General features: G+C 42.0%; 1 protein-coding gene across 1 annotated transcript in view; it reads left to right on the top strand.

Moving 5' to 3' along the window:
- The first annotated feature begins 1492 nt into the window (after positions 1–1492).
- The window catches only part of GLP1R (glucagon like peptide 1 receptor), an 84098-nt gene continuing 61394 nt past the window's right edge, over positions 1493–24196 (top strand). The window contains 3 exon segments of the mRNA XM_066316023.1: positions 1493–1651; positions 1654–1710; positions 1713–1967. Coding sequence (XP_066172120.1) covers positions 1493–1651; positions 1654–1710; positions 1713–1967 — 471 coding nt within the window.

Genomic DNA, 24196 nt, shown 5'->3' on the forward strand with positions numbered 1-24196 from the left:
CTTCTTAACCAGGTCATATTTCTACCCTGCTTGTGCACAGCCCAATCTTATACCCTTTCTCCTTTTGTATATCATGATCTAAGGGAGGAATTGAGTAATAGTCATGTATGCAGTGGCATGTACTTCATTGAGCTCATTAGCATATACAGAGTTTGCCTGTTAATATTTAAATATCCCTTAATTAAGGCAAGAGTGGGGTTTTGGCAATGGTGTCCTTCAGAGTTCTGGTTATATAACTTTTCTCTATTCTGTGTGTTCTTTGGAGCCTAAACAGAACCATCCAATCTCCACAGCACCTCCTCCTTCAGTCAACTCATCCTTTCTTGACATCAGCCACGTACATAGCCATTCTCAAGGATAACATAGAGGGTACACACTCTAGGCTGTGATAGTTAAGCCTTAGTCTTTGCCTGGCTGCTTGGTCTTCATCCCCTGAAGAGCTACCTTGGATCATTTCTGGAAATCAGAGTTATTTTCCAAAGTAAGTTTCCTGCTTCCAACAGGATATATGTCACTGTCATAGCCCTGGCGAGGCTTTTCAATGGAGCCATGAGTCTACTAAGGTCTGGCAAAAGCAGCTGGCCCTCTGCTGCACACAGGTGTTGAGAACCATCTCGGAACAGAGGTCCTAACTGAAAAACTTAGTTAATAAGCCTGGTGCAGAAACAACAGAGAGCAGTAAAGAACATGTGAAACAGGCATGTGAAATAGGTGCACCATACTATGGTGGAGGAGGTTTCTTTCTCTTTATTGAAAGATTTCTGTTGCCTGGCCTGAAGGTAGTAATTTTTTTTTTTTTTTTTAATCTTTATTTTCTCTCATTTTGGAAAAGTTGAAGGAAATATCCTTTCAGCCTTCAGGCAACCAAACCACCATGGCAGATTCTTTCTGTCTGGAGTTAGCTGTTAGCTGAGATGTAAGCACTGCCCTGGCAATTCACACTCTGAGGAATTTCATGATTTCATGACCTCACAGCATCGATGCTCTAAGTAGTTACATTTCCAAAGCATCGGACTGAGGCTGTGTTGTATTTGAAATTCATACGCATCATTAATATTTAAGCTATTAACTTGTTTATATTCTAGCTGCATCTAACTGACCAATTTGAAATATTTTCCCCACTTCCTGGTTCAATTTTGAGCTTCCCTTCTAGTTCTGATGGCTTTCTTCCAGATTCTGGTGTAGAATGTCACCAAATATAGGTGCTTTAGTGCAGGTTTAGTTCTACCAGTTAGTGCAAAGCAAATAAATAAGAACAGTAATATGAATGTAGCATAGAGCAGATTCAGAGCCTTCTTTTGCTAGGAAAATAAGTATTCTAAATCCCCCAGATTTACACATCATACTACTGCAGGGACTGACCTGTGCCCCGTCTTTAACTTAGAAACCAAGCTCTGATCTGCTCCGCGTGCAGCTCTACAAATTCAGGTTATAAATGGATAATTGCATTCACTGTTATTAAAGCTAATAAAACTTGGACGTCACGAAGAACATGAAGGTCACCAAAATGCCCAAACCTGAAGAGATTCGGACGAAAAGAAAATAAGAAGTTGAAAAGGTGGGGGACGGGATCGCAGAGGCGCTGCCTCCACTTTTTTCCTCCCCTCTCCGTCCTCGACACAATCCTTGGCACCGCCGCCTCCCGACACCCGCCCGTCCGCCCGCGGAGCGACCGCCACCCGCGGCGGCTCCGCATCCCCGCCGGGCGGGGCCGGGCCGGGCCGGGCCGGGCTGTACCTGGGCCGGCCCCTCCCCGCCTCCGCCGCCGCTACAAAAGCTGCCGCCGGATCCCCCGGCGTGTCCAGCGCTCCTCCGCCGTGCGCACGGTGGAACCTCCGCCTGGAGCGGCAGCCGGAGCCTCGCCGGGCCCCCGCGCATGGGGGCCGCCCCCGGACATGCCCTCCTCGCCGCTCGGCTTCGCTGTGCTGCTGCTGGCGGCCGCGGGAAGGTCGCTCCCGGTGAGGCGGGTGAGTGCCTGCGCGGCGGCCCCGCGGGGCTGTCCCGGCCCGGCGCCCTCGGGGGATCCCGCGGGGGCCGCGCTGCTGGAGCCGCGGCTCCGGGCGCGCCTCGAGGAGAAGTCGCAAGTTCTAAACCCGTCACTTTTTGGGCGTCCCCGCCAACACTCGCAGCACAAGCGGCGGCCGCCGGGGACGGCGGGGCTGGAGCGCCGGGAGTTCTCCGTGCGCGGGTCCCGCGTGGGAAGCGCCGGGGGTCTCCTCGGGCGGGCGTGGGCTTAGGGCGAGCGGAGTGGGGGAAAGGAGCGGAGACGCCGCTACTGCGAGGGCATTGCCCGCGAGGTAATGCTTTCCCCGGCACCCACAGGAAATAACACGCGTGTCTGTAATGGCAAACGAGCGTAGTGCCGTGGGAAAACCGGAGCAGGGTCCTGGCGGGGTCGGCCGTGACACAGCGTGAGGGTGGGAAAGCAAAATATAATCTGTGTGAAGAGCAAGAGGAAACGATGAGGAAAAGGGAGAGGGCCGGTGAAGGGATGATGGACAGAGAAGGCTTACTGATGAACTGGGGACAGAGAGGCAAGAGGAGACCGGTCGGGAGGGATTGAGTTTGCAGTGTTGGGGTGGCAGCGGGAGGCTGCTGCTGTGAGGGAGAGCAAGGCTCAGAGCTGGTGGTGTGGGCTGCAGAGGTCAAGGAAAGGACAGTGTATCTGATGATGGACCAAATACACTGTCCAGTTTCTTTCTAGTTGCTGAAAGCTTTTGGGGTTACAGTTTCCTACAATACAGCACTAAGAGGATCTGTTTCATACCAGACTGGTGCTAAGCCTGTAGGGCTGTCTAACAGGTTGGGTTTTCTTGGTGGATTTGTTTTACTTGCTGTATACCTCAGGCCCTTAAAGGTGCAACAGGCACGATTTACCCTAGGGAAAATTCCAGTTAGGAAAATCGTTTCATTGTTAAGATGATCAAATACTGAAGCAAGGGCCCAGAGAGGCTGGGGAGCTTCCATCTGTGGAGGTATTTGACATGCTAAATCCCTGAGCTACTTGAGCTTCAACCACAGAACAAACTAACAGTGGAGCTGCCAGTAGTAAAGAGTCAAAGTGAAGTACATTTCTGTGCCAAGGGGCCTTCTTCACCTGGATGAAGAACTGGGAGCAGGTGAGAAAAAAGAGGCTTCCATGGCCTCAACACTGTAACTGAAGTCATGCAGTGAAACAAGTACTTCTTTAGCCTTTTCTGACACTAGAGGGTCTTATCTGACAACTTCTCTAGAGCAGTGATTGTGCTTGTTTTACTCTGAGAAACTGAATGAAGTACTCTGCTCAGTCATAAGTGTACGAAAGTAGGAGACTTTGGCTGTGTGAATTCTTTTCTCGGGTTCTGTTTAGAATAGGGGCAAAGGAAACTGGAAATAGCACTGCACAGGCAAATGTGGGTAATAAAGTCTGTGAAAAACCGGTGTGAGAGGAGGGCAGAATGATGTGATAGAGTCGAGGGAAGGAGAATTGTATTGGTGCTCTGACTAATGTTTGACTTTGACTTTCTTTCTCTCCCCTCACCCCCTCAAACAAGTGAGGAATAGAAGAGGAAGAAGAGAGATCTGAGGATATATGTAGAAGGAAGAAAAATTTTAGTCCAGAGTTTTTGTCTGAGGTGATGCTGCTTTCATGTCATCATCTTAAATGCAGGGTGATGGGTAATTCCTAGGTCTAGATCTTCCTTACAGCATTGAGGGTAGTGAAATGACCAAAAATTATTAGCACACAGGTGCATTGCAGAATGTCATTACTGATGATGAGTTTGTCCTTTCCCTGTTTGGCCTTGAGCAGTGATGCCCTGCTGCCGAGAGAGCTGACAGGCAGCTGGCCACTGGTTCACTGCCATCCAGCCCTCTCTTGGATTTGGATTTCAGCTCCTGCTTTTCTAGGTAGTCCCTTTGCTCAGAGGTTTGATAAGATAATCTCAAAGAAGCGGTTTTAATGTCAGTGAAGAGCAGAAAAGAGCTGTGCCACAGCTCTGATTTAGGGGTTCCTGTTCATCAAACTACCCCTGCCTTTGTTTCTGGGGCTAAATGGGAATAATAGAGGTGGTCTGGGTAGAAGTAGAAACAGATTAATTCAGTGGAAAGGCTACAAATATTTTGCTCTCCTCACCTCTTATTTCTGAAGTGATCTGGTATGGGAATAGACAAGCACACCCCTAAATATCAACATTGAGTGTGGGTGTGTCCATATCACGGGTGCTCTCAGTTACTATTGTGTTATTGAGGCTTGTTTAGGTACAGCAGCCGGCTGCTCTCCCGATCAGCAGCATGACTTTGTTAGGCTGCAGGTGTGCAGGGCACGGATAGTTAGTTACTGCTACTTGCTCACCCTTCCAAAGCCTGCTGTGGCTGCTTTCTAGTTCTGCAGGCAGCATCTGCTTCTTTAACCATGGGTGTATAGGATTGAGTATTTTTCTCCAGGACAGCTACTTTTGAATCCTGATAAGCTTCGAGGAAAAGATGCAGAATGAGGGGCTGCTTTTAAATGTCTTGTAAGTCTGCTGTGTTCTGCCCTTGAGGGCATGGAGGTTCCCAAAGTGTTCGCATGCCCCAGCCCAGGCTTGTGGCACCATGCCTGTTTTGACTTCTTGTCTTCTGTTACATGGCTTATGTTGAGAAAACTGAACTATGGTTCCTTACTACCATTGTCCTGTAGATCTGTGTTCCTTAGGAGTCATTAGGGTGGAACAATGACTGTAGATAGAGCTTGTCTGAAAAACAAAAAGAGAAAGGAACCTATAAACTAGTAACTCCTTGCAGAAGTGAGGATGATGAGTTAAACTGCATCTTGGTTAGCTGGATCTTCACCTGGGTAAAAATATCTCTGTTAGTAGGTTGGCTGGAGGTTCTGAGTTACTCCTTTTCTCCATTTTCTGATCCCAAAAGCTGTTGTTTGATCTTGTTTTTGTTGCCTGCACTCTGAAAATCAAGATATGCTAGACTAGCGTCACCAGTGCATACTGGCAGAGGTGTAGAAAGCAGTGGAGGAAAGGGTGGACAAGGTCTGACACTGGGCAATCTTGCTGTTGTTATAATTCAAGGATACTTGGCTGGCTTCTAGGTAATGGGCTGCTTTCCCAGGAATATGGCCAGGTTCCTAAAAACTTAATATTTGTAGGCTATTTAAGTTCATTACTGCATTATTATGGTGTAAAACTTAAATTAGATTATTGTATTATATAACTCGATATGGATTAAATTGCTATCCCAAGTGACTAAAACCTTGATGTATTCATAAAATAATGTGGGGATTTTTTTGTTTGTTTTGTTTAGAAACAACTCTAATTTTTGGGAAACTTTATGAAGCTAGTGACAGTGTGTGTGCTATAAAGCCAGACGGCCTAACACAGCAAATCTGATTATACAAAATAAAAAGATACCTGTTACAATATCCCAAACATAGCTATATTGGGGGGGTGGGGATGACACGTGGCATTTCAGGCTTAAGGAGCCTAGGACAAAGGCGTATAGTGACAGGACAAGGATGAATGGCTTCAAACTGAAAGAGGCTAGTTTTAGATTAGATGATAGGAGAAATTCTTTACTGTGCGGGTATTGAGACACTGGAACAGGCCCAGGGAAGTTGGGGATGCCCCATCCCTGTCAGTGCTCAAGGCCAAGCTGGATGGAGCTTTGAGCAGCCTGGTCTAGTGGAAGGTGTCCCTGCCCATGGCAGAGAGCTTGGAACTAGGTGGTCTTTAAAATCTCTTCCAACCCAGGCCATTCCATGATTCTGTGATCTCCAAGGGCCAAAGAAAAGGACTGTATTTCACACAGCAGAACAATGACTTGCCCCTTGGCATTGTTTAAAAGCTCTGATGTCTATTCTGGGAAAGTTTAAGTTAGTGGAACAGCTCTTAATTCTGTAGCTGTGACTGCACCACCACCACTTCCCCACCCCCCCAAAACTAGGAGCCAATCTTAGAGTTTGGACAGAAATATTTGAGGAAAAGTGTAGACAGAGGCAGCTGGGCATGTAAGGACAGACATTATGGCTGTACAAGCACATGCAGCTCTCCTTCATGAGAAGAACTTGGGTTTTTAAAGTGTGATGGAAGCGATGGGGCTTTGCAAAATGAAACCTCCTGCACTCTGTCTGAGAGTTGTTACTTTGTAGCTGAGATAAAGTTCAGTGAAACTAGGCCTGATATACAGAACATAAACAGTTTCTGCCTTCTGTCAGATTTTTAAAGGTATTGTATCATATCCTGTTTCTGCAAGCCTGTATAAATAGGGTTTTAATTTCCCACATTGATTGATTGCCAGTTACTTGAGAGGACACACCAGGAGGAGCTGTTATTTCTGAAATCAGAAGGCCTTCACCAGTTTTTAAGTTGGAAACAGTCCTTTTCAAAACTGATTGTTTCCTTCTGCAGTGCTGTAGGGAAATGAAAGCTGTTACCATCTTCCTTCGTGAACAGCTTTTGCGTTTCTGTGATAAACCAGTATATGTGCTGCCACCAAGGCTGCCTGCTCGAGTTTCCTTGTGCAGTACATCAGTTCTATTAGTTTGTGTCTTAACAAAAGTAAGTGTACACAATGGCAGGTATGTCTCTGTTCTGGGAAAAAAAAAATTGCCAGCCAAGTAGATAAGACACCTTTTATTTAAGCTCTGCAATGTTGTTTTCTTGTGAGTCTGAATTTAAACATCAGGCAGGAACTCATTTCATTAAATAAAACTTCTTAACCTTGCTACTGGAAAAAGAGAGAGTTTACAGCTTGCATCCAATGCTTCCCTTTAGAAGAGGGATAGGGTAAGCAGTATCTAGGGATCTCTAGCTTGCCAAATACAAGGTAACCCCCCTTCAAATGTCATAGTTTCATATGCAGCAAATCTGAACTTACAAAGGGTGAAAAAAAGGTTTGTGGTGGTGGCTGAATACTGTTCTTTGATGCCTTGTTTTGTTCAGTGTTGGAAACTGGTATTTATGAATTTCAACCACACTGGGCTATGATTGCTGCATTCCAGTAATCCCTTGCCTTTATGTGAACGTGGAGGAGCTTTGGAAATGTGTTGATCTTCACAGGCAGGAGGACAACCTCCAGCAGAGGTTGCAGCAGCATCATGATCTGTGGTTTGTAAGCATAAACATGAAAAACCCATGACTTCCACTGCAGAAGGAATGTAGATGAGTCTGCTCTTACTGCCAGGGATATGGACCCATGCAAAGGGAAATGCCCTCAGTTTTATTGGGACTTCAGTAAGCCTTAAAGACAGCATTCAGGAATACAGTATGGCACATCTTTGTGGAGGAGAGAACCTGATTAGGTTTCTACCAGTTGTCCTCCCCTTAATCTTTATGGTCTTGTCTTCCCAAAGAAACAAAGAACTGCCTCTGTATGTGAATGAATTGATATGGGTTCCTTCAGTGTGGCCATGATAACATGAACAGCTCTATCTCAAAGGTTTACATGAAACCTTGGAAGCAGCCCCTGCCCCAAGGTCAAATATGGCTTCTTAACAGTCTTGTAAATACTGCAGTTGTTGTATAGAGAAAACAGAGGCTTAATTTAATTGAATGAACAATCAAAAATATGGTAACTGTATACAGGAAATTGTAATTTAGACATGTGAAAAAGAATATTTCCTTCAGCTGGTCATTTTACTGACTACATTTTATTACTGTTTCACTATAATTGATTGTTAATAGATTGCTTTCTTAGTGTAGTCTGGTATTGACTGCAATTTTTCTTGCAATTGATTGTATTTTGTTGTTAGCTCGCTTTCTTGCCATCTTTTTCCTCCATTGTTTTATGCTGGCTTTTAAAATTAACATATTTTTGTCTTGTGCTTGTCTGTTCATTGAGCTCATCTGCGTTCATCCATTCTGTTCTTGCCTTGTCCGACTTGTGCACATGTCCTGCCAGTCTTCCAGTAACTTCTCTGATAATTTCAGGACAATTTTTGAAACTTGTATTCTGTTATTGATAGATACTGTTTTACTTGTGTTCTCTGCTGCACCGTAGGAAAGTTCAGGAAAAGGAACCTGCTTTCTGATTGTGCCTTGGAAGCAGCTGAAGAGTTGGGACCTTTATGTAAGAACCTTTCTGCATGTGTGAAACTATGAATCCTTTAAGAACTTAGAAGCTGGTGACTGTTTTGGTGTCCTGCCTTTTTCCACTACCTTCTGCTTCTCTGATTCTCCAGAGAACAAGTGAGCATGAGTTAGCTTGTCATCTAAATTTTGTTGTAATTGGGGCATATCTGCTTACCTCTTACCTCTTGTTCACGCTCATTTTTCCTTGTCTCTTCTGTAAAACTGCTCTGCTTCTCTCCTCCCCCATCTCCCCAGCTGCCTCCTCTCTCCATGAAGCAGTTTCTTTTTTAGATTTAATGTGGTTTGGGCAAAAAGGAAGGGGATGTGGGGTGTGTATATGGACACATCTGCACAGGACAATCTCTGAAGTCATGCTCTTTTTAAGATTCATTTCTGACTAGGATGCTCTGACATCTGGAGTTCTGGTACTGCTCAGTACATCAGTCTGGGAGCTGAATCACACTGAAAGGCCTGGCATCAGGTAAACCAAAACACTTGTGTGAGCAGCCTGAGGGCAGTGCTGTACTGTAAGTCCTTCTCTAAGAGGGAAGAATGGTGAGCTCTGAGACTTTTGCACTGAGTGTGTCTCTGGTGCAGGGCAGAAGTGTATGGAACTGTCCTCTTACACCAGGGCATGTGTTTGTGGCAGCATGTGTAGGCTGAGACTTGCTGTTATGTGTGGACAAGCCAAAAGCAGAGGAGGAGTTCAGCTGCCAGAAGAGCGCTCCCAGTTGCTCTGGCTCTGCTTAGGGAGGGTGTTTGTCTGCTGCTTTGAAAGGTAGTCCAGCTACCTCTGAGCACGGTGTGTGTGTTAAAGCAAGTTGAGGAATGGATGTCAAGCACTCAAGAGATGCACAAAAGTCATTCCAATGAAAGGGCTGGATAGCACCTCTTAAAAACAGATTATTTCATTATGTGTTGCATTGATTTCCTTTTCCTCTTAGTTCTGCTAACAGTTATCTTTCATATATTATAGGAAACAACTGTTGTATTCTTCCTTTTGCTAATATTCCTACTCCCATTCTGCTCCATATGTAACAGCACGGCTCTTTTTGTGACCAGTATCTCCTAGATGCTATATCCATCCTTATGTATTATTTCATTGTGAAAACTGAATTATTTTTTCTTAAAGCATCTTCCAGTTGTTCAGTTGCACCTCAACTTTTTTTACAATGGAGTTTCAGATAGTTTATTTCTCATGTAACCAGACTGAGTCAAATTTTGCATATCATCATCTCTTTTAGCAAGTCAGTCTTTCTTGACATCTGAAAGAAGCCCTTATAAAATGAGTGTAATTGGACCTTATGGCAACATAGGGTGTGACTGGGGGCCATAAAGGACAGATGACAAGTAGCTGACGTCTCAGCTGCAGCAACAGGGCTGCAGTTCTCTAAGAACTGTATAAAGCAAATAAATCAGAGGATTGCCTTATTACCTTTGAATGGTGTCAAAACTTGTGACCACCATCAAAAAAAAAAGAAACCCAAACAAACCAAAGCAAGCTTGAAAATCATTCTAAAACAGAACTGTACTTCTAAGGCATTCTAGAACATCTTTTTTTTAATTAGAAGTTTGCTGTAACTATATAAGGCATTATATAGTAGGTGAGTGGGTATGGTCTATCCCTGCAATCGCAAAGATTTTATCACCAAGTGTTTATTGTTTTTCAAGATGACATAGTCAGCTTTCAATGGAGAGGAGAAAGGACAAAGGGTTTGGGCCCAGTTAGATGGGGAAAGTTTTTTTAATTCACTTGTCATTTTCGTGATGTGGTCATGTATGCAAAAAGCATACAGGAAAACATTTGATAGGCATGTTAGGAGCAGCCTTGGTGGACATGACTTAATACTGTGTTCTGTGCTGCAGTTCATCTCTAAAGCCCCAACGATGGGGAAGAGTTGGAGACATTGGAATAATTTTCTCTTGACTTCTGTCTATTATCCTCCTCTGATAGTAGTCTCTTCCCCAACTTTTCATTGAATGGATGATAAATCCTAGGCGCAGTGTGCCATGTGTATTATCAACAACCCAGCAGGTGTTTTTGCTCTCGCCTGTAAAGGAGACTGTCTCTGAACTATTGCAGGTAAAGTGAAGGCAGAAGACTTACTCCCATTGGATGTTTCCTTCTTCTGCTGGTTTGCTGCTTCTGCAGGTGCCTGGTAGAAGTTCTGAAGTACAGGCTTAATGTAACCATGAAGCTGTGGTGTGAAAAAGTATTCCTTGTTACCTTTCAAATCTTCTGGGAGAGACTGATGTGCCTCATATATCTGCAGTCCTCTTTCACAGGATTCAATTCTGGACATGCACAGGCTCCTGGCAATGCAGAAGCCTCTTCATAGATCTTCTTCAGGGTGGAAGTTGATAACTTTATTTCTCCTCTGACATGTCCAGAGTGTTGTACTGAAGCTGTTGAAGAGTTGCTATAAGTCATTTTGATATGCAGAAAGGGTTGGGTGTATAGAAGCATTGAGAAGTATCAGGCATCTTACTTTGTGTGATTGGGGGGTGAAAAACCAGGACACTCAAAAGGCTTGGTGTATAGGTTACAGAATGTTCTATTCAATGGCTACTTTTTGAAGTTATTAATTTACTCTTCCTAATGTGATCTTTTTGTTGTTCAGGCTCAGAGCAGCACCTTGAGATCTGGGATAGGGTGGCAGAGCAAAGTACCCATCGTGTGTGCAAAGTCCAGAAACGTGTTGTCTTTATGGCTGGCTGTGACTTCTGTACAGACTGATCATTATGCTGAAGAGGTCTGTACATAAAAAATCCACATTTTCTGCCTTTCAGAGAGAATGAGAACATAAGCATCAGTGCTTGAATTTTTTACTCTGCTTCAGTAATGTGAAATTGAGTGGGAAGCATGAAGTGTGAGGGGCACACCAATATCTAGGAGGGTAACAGCTTGTCTTCTATGCCCCAAAATCATCGGAGGTGCTACTGCTGTTGTGGAAGCAGCCAGACTCTGTAAAGCACTTACACTTCTTCCTAAGTCACCTCTGAAAGGATATTGGTAGAGCTGTGAATGGGTTACAAATAAGATATACAGCTGTGTATCACTAGATCAGTGATAATCACTTAGGTTAATCTCCATCTTCCTGCTTCAGTCCTATTCCTCCCAAATAAAATAGTTCTGCTGTACAAAGCTGGTTATGCAGAATGAATTAGCTTTTACTTTTTATCCCTTGGGACGGGAAAACTAAATGTAGTATTTGGTCTAAATAATTTGAAATATCAGTCGGTCTTTGCTTTTGTCAGATGCTGTGATGCTGTCTAATATACTGCCCTTTTCATTATCATTTTTTAATGAAGACAAATTCATCAAGTACCATTTGAAATGCATCACTCTAAGAATAACAAAATGATCCCATTCCTTCTAAACTCAGCGACACTGCAGGCAGAGTACACTCTGGAGATAAAAAAAAAGAGAAGACAGGATGCTATTATGTGCTGTTTACAGTGAGACTGTTGTAAATTGCACAGCAAATAAATTGTGTTTGTAGTGGACTTCTTTCTAAAAGCCCTAAATCCTTAATATATATGACCTCTCTAAATGAAATACAGAGGATCACAGATGGCATGGATGGCTTTCAGATATAAAGGTAGTCAGAAACATCCTGTTCAAAAAGTATTTCAGAAAATAAAATTCCAACACATTTATTGTTGTGATAGATGTGCTTTGAGCCTAGATCTTGGCAATCCTGTTTATTAGTTGAATTGAATAAAATTTGACATGGGAAACTTGAAAAACCTGCTTTCAGTTGCATGCAGCTTTGCTCCCTATGGGCTTCCAAAGGGAGCAATTTTAACTTTTAATTAACTATAGTTTGTTAGAGGAGAAACTTGTACTAGAAGAAAACTGTAGAATAATGATTCTGTAGCTATTCAGTATGCTCTGTATTTGTTCATTGCTCTTTGGGGATTAAGACACCTGGTGGTAATGAATGGGGCTATTAAAGCTTTGTAAAATAAAACTGATTTTATTACTAATAAGATGTAATGGTAAAGGAATGTTAGCTTAATAGTTTGAACTCTTAACTTAATGGCCTTGCAATAGTAGAGATGGTTTTAAATTGCAGGAAACAAAGCTGGAGTTGGAAACTGCATTTCTTGGTTTCTTACTTGTTTTGATACCTAAATGACATTGGAACCACAGAATGGCTGAGGTTGGAAGGAACCTCTGGAGATAATCTGGTTCAACCTTCTTGCTCAAGCAGGGCCGCCTAGTTGTTTGTGTATGGTAACATCAATGCCAGTGGGTCCTTGAGCTGTCAGGTATCTGTATTTCCTGGTGTGTTTTCCTGCTTGTTGGTTATACTGAATAGTGGTGGGACATCCTGTAATGGTTGAATGAAGCTTTTGTCTTGTTCCTTGTTCCTGCCTTCTTTTGCTCTCTGCCACCATTCATCCATCTTAATTAGCCATAAACTGAATTTACTGTGGTATTTCAACAATCTGAGCTTTTGAGGTGAAAAGGTACAATAAGTAGACCTAAGTCCAGTAGACTTAAAATCACCTTGGGTTGGACTCAAATAGGCCTTTACAAGATCACATCAGCAATTAAACATTGAGTAAGGAAATAGGCAAATGAGTAAATGGATTAATCTCTTCGCCTACATATTCATTCTATTGGAAGCTCTTATATTACTAGACTGTTAATTTTCTGTGAAAGAAGCTTTGTGTTAGTGCAGCTTTGACTTCTGCTTGGTTTTTGGAAAAGGGTGTCACAGACTTTCCAATTGTGAACATCAGTCTCATCTCTGGACCTTTATTGTGATCTTCCAGGCTGTTCTTCCTCTTCCTGGAAGGATGATAGAGAGGGGCTTTGGGGTGGGGGTTGGTTTGTTTGTCTTGAGAGGCGTGTAAGTGCATTGTAGGAAAACTCTTTGAAAACACAGTCAGAATACAATGTTTTTTAACAGAAAATTAATTCCTGTGTCAGGATGGGTAGGAGGTTTGTGCTTTCAGCTGCAGAAAGTAGTTGGAGTCCTCTTTGGGGGTAGGACTCAAACTTCTTCACATGGGAAGAGGAGAATGTGGGGAGCAAGCTGTCTCTCTTGTTGTAGTAATCATGGTTAGTCTGAGCAATAAAGGGAGAGGTGCCATCCAAGGCAGTTGGTTGTTGGTGATGAAGAATCTGCCTAACTCTAACTTGTGGCTCGCTCATAAGTTTTCTTTTTAGGTGATATGGTGTTTGTGCTTTCAAATGAAGTTTGAAAGCAAGCCAGAACTAGTCCTAGATTTCTTCTAGAACTAGAGAATGGAATAGTCAGGTGAGAAAAGCAGAGGTGCTTCAAGATTTATGTTAAATGTCATTGTAGCCCTTCGTCATGTCTGTTTGAGTATCTTGTAGCTGATGATGATAAATGTCCAGATTTGGGCCTTGGGGAAGTGTTTTCTTTTTTCTTTTATTATCTTGCATGAAAAGATTTACAGTTGCAGACTTACTATCCTGCTCTCTTCATTTTAGTGAGATTGAGTCAGGTGAGTAACATTCCTGTGGTTTTACATATCAATTATTGAATAGGGAAATTGATTACAGTGTTGCCTTACATTTTGCATAGGAAGTAGGAGCTGTTGGCACTCTTGCTGTTAGAAATGTGTGTGTGGAGATAATCCATTTGGTAAGATGACTCCTTCCAAATACCTGTTATGGGGAAGGAGTGGTAATGCTTTCTTCTGTGTGCGCTTAATTCACCAAGTCTGTGTGTTTGACTATTAATATGATAGGTGCCTTGGAAGTGTCTGTAACAGCTACAGAAAGCAGTAGAGAACAAATTGCTTTTTATATTGAGTCAAGGTTAAAGGACAGTCTTTGATAATGTTCTCAGTTCCTATATAATTGATTACTGGTGGAGAAGGGGTTACAGCTGCATGGAGGAGATCTTCATCAATGAGACTGTTTTTACTATTAAACACTATATTCTTCAGAGCCAGGCACTTAGTAACAAACCAAGCTGTCAGTTGGCGCTGCTGAGGGAGCTTGAAGGCTGTAATACTGGGAGAACAAAGCTAATGTAAACATCATTTATAGTTCATGAGGTTAACTTTCTTCTTGCTCAAGCTTTCAGTGATTAGTTTCTTTCATGTCTATGTTTTGTATTGCCTGTTGCTTGTGGAGTTCTGAGGTTTAGCAGTTTGGTTCACAACTTGGCTTTAAGCTTTGCTGTGTTGTCTTTCCTCTGTTGTCTTTGAAGAAAAACTAGAGTATTTTCAACAGAAAGACTTACAGTTCTCTTTAATCGTGGCTTTGCCATTATGGCTGAGCTGCTTGGCATAATGCTGAAGTAAAGCCTTAAAGAAAATCCACATTTTTGAGTAATTCATTAATATGCCTGTACTATATGGGGAATGAGAGAGCGCCTTTGTATTGACAGATCAAGGAGAAACTAAATTTCCAGTTAGTGTGTCGGAAAGAAATTGGATAAAAATTCTGAATTCCAAATATTTTATTTTATCCCCAAGTTACATTTGAGATGGTGATCTTTATGTTGATGCTACTTTATGGCCTCTGGAGCTTTTTGGTTGTTTTTAATTTATTGCTCTTCTTATTCCCTCTTTCTCCTATTTTTGTCATGCTGGAAATATTTGGAGCAAAACCAAATTGTGGAAAAACCAGATTTATTATATTGTCCAAAGTATCTGTATCCTGCTCACTGGACAGCTGGGATCAGCACAGAAGAAAAGTATTATGTGAAAGACAGCATGGGCAGCAGACTCTGTCACTGGGAAATGAGAAGATAATTTCATAGCAAATTTGCAGCAAGCTTGGAACATGGTCAAGTATGGGATGACAGGCAGCCGAGATGGAAATATTCAACTTCCACTACCATTGAGATCTAAATGCTTTGTGCTTATTTTGCAGTGCTTATCTTTTATTTAGTTTTATGATCCAAACTGGAAAATAAACTATTTGAACAGTTGGGAATGGAGAGTGTCAGCCTACTTTGGTCTTGACTGAATAATTTTGTCTTTAGCTGCCTTTTCCATCTCATCTGTCTTTTCCTCCACCCTGGCGCCTTCTTAAGTTTTTGACTATTTCTGGTCCAAGGAATCTGACAAGAGAAATGTTCTGTGGGTTAGTGTCCTTTCCATTAAAAGTTCTGGTAGAAACAAAGCAGACAAGCTGGCCTGTCTGCTGTGTGTTTGTCTGCTTGCCCAAGCTGCTCATCTAGTGGGCCCCTCTAGGGAGCATGTCCCAGCTCTGGCCAGTGTTGTCTTCCTGTCCTCCTTGTAGTGAGTTACTGCCTTTTTTGGCTGTGTTGTTTCCTCCCTTGAATTACATGAAATGGATACTTCTGAAGAACTCCAGTTAAGATGGAGATTTTTAGGAAGTTCCAGCCCCCACCCACTTTTTTTTATGTAGTGATTAGTCTACGGAGATTCTAGGCTCACCTGGAGCCTCACTGTATTGTAGTGATGAGCATTTGTGGTATTTCTGGTTTAGAAAAGCCAATAAAAATGTCCTTTTGTCTATTTTCCCCCCTCCTTTTTAAAACACTCAGTAAAGCTGAATGGTATATCATTTTGGAGGCAGAAATTGTAAAGGATTTAATTTGATTATTTTCTGACTTGCTTGTTTCAATGATTGGGGACTGTTGTAAAAAGCATGTTGCAGGAGGTTTGCATGCATAAGGACTTACTCCCTGCATCTGAAGAAATCCTGGTTGTTATAAAGGAGGAGGATGCAACTTAGTGACCTGGGCAGAAGCTTTCCTACAGGTTGCTGGAACACAAGGGGTCTTAATTTTCTGCTGTTTCCAGCCTATTTTTGGAGCTGACCTTTCCTTTCTTTTCCCCTTAAGACTTTTAATTCTACCTGGGTAATACATGTTTTTACTTCTGCAGTGATGTTTGAGCAGAAATTTCAGATACAGTGGCTTATTTACCTATTTTAAATCTTAAGTGTTTCAGTGAACTTTCTGCCCTCGTAATTTACAATGCTAAAGCAAAAAAAAAAAAATGCCTGAGGTGAAAACCAGGTTGTTGTCTGCAGTACAGCAGTGTGCTACTTTGGTAGCTGCAAGGAGCAGATGTAGTTTTTTGGGCAAGGTGTTCAGGCATGAAAGCTTTTACCAATCTCTAAAAGCAGATGTGATCTACAGCCCTGATAATGCAGCACTTCGATCTAGAGATTTTGACTTGTTTACCCAATTCATTCCTTCTAACTGGAAAAGTAGGGGAAAAAAAGTAAGCTACCATCTGCAACTGAAAGACTAAAAATTGCATGAAAGGAAAACATTATCATATAAAAAGCAGAAGTATTTTTAACTTCAAGGAGATAGTGATGCTGATAGCATCCCCAATACCTCGGGCTCTGCAGATGTCTTCTCAGAACTTAAACCATTCTGGTAAGAAATGGAAGTGGTGGCTAAAATAACTCCAGCAGTTATATATAATGAAAAGGTAAAGAAGCTGATGGCAACAAGTACAAACCAACAGTTTCAAAAATACTAATGGAGATAAAGCTGTCTAACAAGTCTGCATAATCTGAGGCTGAAGGACAACTGGCTCCTGTATCAGAAACAAACTTCATGGCAGTGGGGTGGAGGAGCCTGGCCTCTCCTGTGCAGGGCTCCACAGCAGTGTGGTAATGATAGCAATCTATGAAAAATTCAATTTCTATTTGCTTTGACTAGTAACTCTTAACCATTTAATTGGCCATGCATCCACCAGTTTTGTGAAAAGACTGAAAAGTTATCTAACCTCATAAATATTAACCAACCTGTTTCCTTGGGAAAATTGAGGCAGATACTATTTTAATTACTTCAGATCCATTTTATTTATTAAAACTATTGTGATGTGCTTCATGTTTTGCAAGGTAGTTACTTTTAAGCGAAGTCCTTTGTATGGTTAATTTAACTCAGGCCAGAAATAAGTGAAGAATTCAATTCTGAGGGTGATAAACCACAGTAGTAGCTAGCCTGAGAGTGCAGTGGCTTCTTGGTCACTTGGAGTCTTCAAGTCAAGATTAGATATGTTTCTGAATAATATTTTCTGGTCAAGCTAGCATGTGTGAGGTGGATGCAGCAGTTGGTGTGAGGCTCTAGAAGGTGCTGTGTGGGAAATTGATGAGTTTGTCACGTAAGTTCTTTGGCCTCAAGGTCACTATGGCTGCAAAAGGTAAAAATCATGAGCTGTATGGTAAGGAGTGTAGATGAGGAAAAATTAGGGGCTATTTCTGCAATTGAAGTTGAGTTGATGAGCTGAAGTCGTCAAGTCTTTGTTTCTTTTGAGGAACAGATTTGACTCCAAGCTTAGCACTTTGATACTGGTAATTCATCTTATATGCTATATGGCATATATACTCACTTCTAAGATGGTGGATAATTAAGATTGTTCTTATGTCTCACTGTGAGCTGTGCTGCATTTGTCTCTGCTTCAAAGCAACACTTAGCTTGTCAAATATTTTTCCTGTTTAATTTTACCTCTGAGAGTAATGCTGTTTGGCTTGCAGTGCTGATGGTATTGAGTGCATCATAAGGCATAAGGAGATGAGAGGAGTGAGGCGTGGGGGAGAAAATCATCCCATTTCCCTGGGCACAGAGAAGCCACTGCTTTCAACAGTGGTGCTGGTTTATGCTGTTTTAAATGCTAATAGTTATGCTATAAGATGACCCAGTGCTTCAAAAGTACGTTTTAAGGGTGAACTGAGATGAAAACGTAATTCTTTTGCAGAGCAGGTTCACTCAGAAAACTTCTCCTCTAAAAATACGTCAGGCCAAGCCTCTTCTGTTTAAATTCCTGAGGTTTTTTTTTTTTTTTCTCTAGCATCTTCTCTGTGAATGTATTCTGCTCCTACAAGTGCTGCTTGATTTAAGGTTAGTGTCAGGTGGGGAAACATGTAGCTGTGAAACTACTAACATGGAATGTGTTTAATTCCTTTAAGTGACCTATCCATTTTCAGCTTTATTACTGCATGATCACTGCTTCCCTCAGTGCTTTTAAAATTGGCGGTGGGTGGAGGGTAAGCTTTGTGCACGACTTCACCTTCCTCAAAATGAGTAATTTGGAGACTTGACTGGAGGGCAGCTCTGTTTTGTGTTTCCATTTGTCCAGGCTGGACAGTTTATGTGAAGCTCTCTGCATGTTTTTCTTTGCTTGCCATACGGAGATGCTTTTCCCTTGGGCTTTATCCTGTCTCTTGCGTTCTGAAAACCAGCGTGCTTACTGCTTGAACAGCAGTCTTCCTCTGCTGCTCACTTTCTCCTTTATTTTGAAGGTGTCCCCAAGGAAAAGTGGCAAGAAATGGAAGTCTCATCAGCTTTAACATCAGCACGATGGTAGTTCACTTCTGTAGATTTAAACCACAATCCTCCTTAGCTGCATATATACCTTGGGGAGAGTAAGAGAAGGAAAGATGAGGTGGAGGCAGTCTGCTTTTTGTGGAGAGTTATGACTGTCTTTCAAACTGGCTGTTGCCCATAGCAGGCGTGCTGGACTGAAGGCTGTGCTGTCTGACTGAACCACAGAAGATCCAGCCCTGGGGCTGGTGAGCATTGTGAATGAAGAGAATACACTGATTGTCATCAGTTGGGGTGTCATTACATCATTTTGTCAATACATGGGAAATCATAGCATGCTAGAAGTGGCCTGAAGATATGGGCTAGGGTTAAACTTTTGAAAAAATAGAAGTTGGGTCTTGCCTTTACATTCCTGTCTTCTGCTACTGCTTGGGGACGGAAGCATTGTAGTTTGTGGGATTGTTTTGCAGAACTAATGCATAGATCCTTTGCTACTCATTCAGGTGTAGCCAGAGGTTCTGGCACTGACTGCACAAGAGGAACTGCAATATTAGCATTTGAGCATTTGATATGCAAGATTGGAGGAATAACCTCCAATAGGTTATAGGATAGGATTAATGTAGCAGATTGGAGGAATAAACTGAGCTGATTCCTGTAGCAATAGGGTGGTTCATAATTTGCTTTGCAGTCCTAGGGTAAGGGAAGTCTGTGATTCATCTTGACCTATCTGTACTTCTGTAGTCAGCTTCCCTGGCTCAGAGGGATTGCAGGAAAACTGAGAAGTAAATCTTTTCTGGATGAATTTATCAAGTACTTTTGCTTTTTCGGGTTTGGAAGGCGAACAGATGACGTCTGGAGAATGAGCTTCGCTGGCGGAACTTCTATATGTGTTCTAACTGTGAACAAAAGCACTGGCAATTTGTAAAGGTGCTACATATAACTGCCTTGGCAGGGACAAGCCATACCGGGGGATAATGGGACAGTGAACCTTGAGCCACTGTGACAATGAGCTGCTAAGGGAGTTAATTTGCATTTGTTAAAACCAAAATAAACTGCTGCCCTCAACTAGGACCGGTAAAAGCAATACAGATTTGATTGCGTTCTACTCTGGCAATCTATAAATGATAGTAGATGCAGAACCCATGAAATTGTGAACTGAAGTTTTTGAGTTTGTGTGGTGTTGTTTTTTAAATAGCTTTGTGGTGATTGTTTTTCTGTTGAGTAATTTTTTTTTAACTGGAGAACTCAGTTTGTTTATAGATCAAAAAGTGTAGATGGGAGTGCTTTCAGTGAGAAAAAGGTTTGTGAGGGTTAGGGTGTCTGATTTATTTATTTGATTGTTTTCCTTTTTTTTTTTTTTTCTTGTCGAGCTTATTGCAGGGATTGCAGTGACATGATGACATGCTGGTGACCTGATTTTTACAGTGTTATAGGGTTTGTGGTCTTGGAAAAACTAGCTACACTTTGCACCACAGGTCTTTAAGAAGGGTGACTGCTAAATAGTAATTTGAAAAGTTGGGGGAGCTCAGCTCTCTTGGGATGTTTTGGTATGGAAGGTGGAAAGATTTAGAGGTTTTCCTGCCTAGTGGAAATACAGATCATTTACTGTGAAGTGATGTTCATGTGGTGGGTGGTGTGGTGTGTGTTGTGTGTTTTTTTTTTTTGGTTTTTTTGTTTTTTTGTTTGTTTTTTTTTTTTTTGGTGATGACTTTTTTTCAATTTGGAAACTCAAATGTTGCAATTCCATGGCTCTATGGAGCTGCCAGCTCAGTCTGCTCAGCCAGCGCTGGGGCTGTCCAGTTGCTGGCTGGTACAGAGAAACTAATCCATTATAAGCATGAGATAAAGATCCTTTTAAATGCACTTGGTTCAGTATGTCCTAAAGAACCAGCTTAACTAATTGCATTTTAAACCTCAGCAAGAGAAGCCAGAAGTCCAGCTTTGACAGATGTTCTTTACTTTGTTTTGCTTGAGCAGCTTAGAGATGAGTCAGTTGCCCAAATGTAGGCATCTAGAGCTGCTCAAATTTTTTGCAGTATTCAAGACCCTGTATGGGACTAATAGATATGACGTAGGATATAGGGGAATCCTGTACTTCTCTGTAGGTGTGGCAGGAGACAACATGAGGGACGCATCGGTGTTGAAGGGAACTATAGGTACCTATGATCAGGCATCTAAATTTCATCCAAAACCTCCTCGACTTTTTCAGCTGTTTTCACTCTCATTTTCCCTCTATTCCATTTGACAGTACATGATTGTGATGTCCCTCAGGGGTCTGTAGTGGGGCCAGTACTTTTAAATATCTTTATTAGTGGACGTAGTGGGACTGAGTGCACCCTTGGCAAGTTTGCAGGTGGCACTAAACTGAGTGGTACAGTTGATGCACTGGAGGGAAGGAGTGACATCCAGAGGGACCTTGACAGGCTTGGGAAGTGGGTTCATGTTCAGCAAGGCTAACAGAGAGGTGCTGCACCAGATCAAGAAAATCACAAGTATCCATACAGGCTTGGTGACAGTGGATTGAGAGCAGCCTTGCAGATGAGGACTTGAGGGTGCTGGGGGATGAGAGGCTGGACATGAGCTGGCAGTGTGGACTCTGAGCCCAGAAACCCAATTGTATCCTGAGCTGCATCCACTGCAGGGTGAGGGAAGGGGTTCTTTCCCTGCTGTTCTAGGGAGATCCCACCTGGAGTGCTGCAACCATCTGTGAGGTCCCTAACAAATGAAAGAAATAGAAACTTCTTAGACTGGGTCTGGAAGAGAGCTGTGGAAGTGATCTGTGACTTCTACAAAGAAAGGCTGAGAGCACTCAGATAGTTCAGCCAGAGGAGAGAATGCTCTGAGGAGGCCTTTTGGTGGCCTTTCAATACTTAAATGGGGCTTATAGGAAAGGTGGAGATATTTTTTAACCAGGGCTTGCAGTGTCATAGGACAAGGTTTTAAAGTAAAGGAGTAGAATGATTTTAGATACAAAGAACAAATTACTTTGTATGAGAGTTACTATGGTGAACCACTGGAACAGGTTGCTCAAAGAAGTTGTGCATGTCCCCTCCCTGCAAGTGTTCAACAGCAGGTTAGATTGAGCTCTCAGCAACCTGATCTATGTGAAAGATGTCCCTGACAACAGCAAGGATATTAGAACTAGATGATCTTTGATTTGAGTTGAAAGACATTTATTCTATGATTGTGTTACTACACAATTTTTAATGTAATGCTGGGTTGCTCTTCTAGTAAGCTAGGCTGAATTTTGTTTCTAAATCTGAGTGTAGACATAAAGTTCTGCTCTCATTTTCAGCTTTGTAGCTTCTGCTCCTCTTGCAGTGTTCTTCAACTCTACCTTTGTTCATTCCATGATGTTTCTAGAGCTATACTTTGTGTATCTGTCTAAAAATACATGTTGAACTATTATGTTTCGCTTGCTCTGTTGTATGACTGCATCAATAAAAGTCCTCTGCTAAAGAGCACTTCAGAAAGCATATGTCTAGATTTGCAATGCCCAATAAAATCTCATTGTATGATAATGTAGCTCTCAAGAGTGCTGTATGCTGTCTCCCACTAAAATTGTTGGATTTCTTTCTTCTCTCCAAGAGTTTTGTGAGTTATAGTTGCTTTTGAATTTTGCATTTTTCTTCTGTCCCTCTGCATAGTTGCTCAGTAGGTTTCTTCTGGCATTTTTGAGTGGCTCATGTAATGCATCCTTGACAGGAACACTTACTGGAACAGATGAAAGATATTGTAATAAAAATAACATTTTCTGATAACAGCAGTGGCCAATCTAAATGTGTACCTGCCTCAACAGTTAGCATATGGGTTCATGGGTCCTACAGTCACCAAAGACAAAAATCTTTTCAGCCTTGTGAAGTTCTTCATGGGATGAAGAAACTCTGTAGGTAACTGTGTTCTTGTCCCACGTCTATCCATCACTGGAGACAGAAACATGGGAAACTTGAACCCTATAAACAGAGGTTTGCACCACATTTTCAGACTATCTTACTTGACCTGTGGGAGTTTGATTTTATTTAATTCTCTAGAAGGCAATGCTAGATTTTGTACTGAGCTGAAATATTAGGCTCTACTTTATTCCCTTTATTTTGAAACTGTATACTGTGCAAGTTGATTTAGGTTTTTAAAAGTTTGCTTTGACATCTGTGTCTCTGAATGCCAAATACTTTGTCTTGATCCAGAAAATTACAGGGCCAAGAGATATTTTTCTCATTGAAATGCACCTTGTCAAAGCAAAATTTTAAGGGCTGGGAAAACTGGTTCTTTTCAAAGCACAGATGAAAGATCCCAGGACAGACCTGGAGTGTTTGGTCCTACAATAGAAACCCTTGTGGTTAGGGCTGAACTCTTCTGCCTGCTTAGATCGTTCATGTATTTGGAATGATTTTTTGAACAATCAGTTAGCTGAACTGGGAGCTCCCTGTGCAGAAGTACCCAAAAATGGGAGTATGCCTTAAATCAGTTTTGGTTTTGTTCTTTAAAATGCCTTCTGAGGTTCTGTGCGGAAGCATTCTGCATTTCTAGACCTTTAGGAGATGCCTGTGCTTATTCTTTTTTTCTTAATCGAGTAAGAACAGGTCTTAATAATGGAGGGAGTGGGAGAAGGGGAATGCGGTGTTGGTGATAAGTGCCTTTATAGGTGCTATTATAGGCTGCTGTGGGATTGAGCCCAGCCAAACCTTCCTTCTGAAGCTGTGCAGGTGTGTAAAAGAGGAGGAAAAAAAAAAAAGGGAGGAAGGCCAGGATGAGGTACTGTGTGGTGCAGTGGTCATTTTCAGCTGAGAGAGAGAAATCCTGAGATTCAGCAGCTGGTTTAAGACAAACAGAACAACAGCAACAAACACCACCAAAAGAAAAAGAAATCTGGGCTGAGCAGCTCTGAAGAGGCAGACAGAGGAATGTCTTTTCTGTGTGTTGATCATATGTAAGTGTTGGATGCAAGCTTCCTCTTGCAGCTTTGAGTTCAAAAGCTTGATGTCATGAAACTTGAAGTCAGTGACAGAAGGCTTTCCATGCTTGGACAGATGGTGAAACACTTTTCTCAGGATTTGCCTTTATCGAAGTCCTGAGATGTTTTGTTTTTCTTGAAGGACTTGTAAGTATTAAGCTGCTGCAGCCTAAGGGCAAGAGGAGCTGGCAGGTGTCACCAGGGAGTTTCTCCCCGAATTCAGTAGGTCCTTTTGAGGGAAATAATTTTTTTGCTTTTCACTAGCAGGGAGGATGCTGAAAGGTTTCTTTTATTGGCGCTCCCGAGCTTCTGAAATAATTGGCTCATTAGTAACTAAGGAACAGAAGCATTTACAGGAAAAGCTCCTAGAAGCTGGCTTCCCTCTGAAAGATAAGTTGTTTTGATCCTGTTTGTTTTTTCTGAAGGGCGAGGAATTTGTACAGAGTGATCCAACCACTGACGAAGTAGCTTATAAAATATGAGTTGGGAAGTATAATTAATATTATATCATCTGATCAGTCAAGCAGCCCTACAGAAGGGACTGAGAGTAATGACTTTATCTTAGAGGGTCACTTAGTGTTGCATAATGTCAAATGACTACATTAAACTTGATACTGGGAAACTTAATGTGGGAAGAGAATGTGATAAATACAGAAATCTAGGGAATGTCAGTCCTGAAGTATGATCTAATTTATGATCTCTGTAAAAGGGTACTTTTAATGATACTTCTTTTGAACTATCTATAGTAGAGACATCATTTTTTGATGTACCTTCTTCTCCTTTGGCATAGCTTCAGTTCTTAAAGGAGAGTAACTGGACTGTGAGATGTTGCACATAATGGATTTAGATTAACTTATTACACAGAAGTTGAACTAAGTAGTTATGAAACTGAGTTGAATATCATCTCTTTGGGAGAGTGAGGATTGAGCAATAAAGCCTTCTCCTGCACTAACACACTT

This window comes from Sylvia atricapilla, chromosome 3 (genome assembly GCF_009819655.1).
Source record: "Sylvia atricapilla isolate bSylAtr1 chromosome 3, bSylAtr1.pri, whole genome shotgun sequence".
In the NCBI taxonomy this organism is placed as follows: Eukaryota; Metazoa; Chordata; class Aves; order Passeriformes; family Sylviidae; genus Sylvia; species Sylvia atricapilla.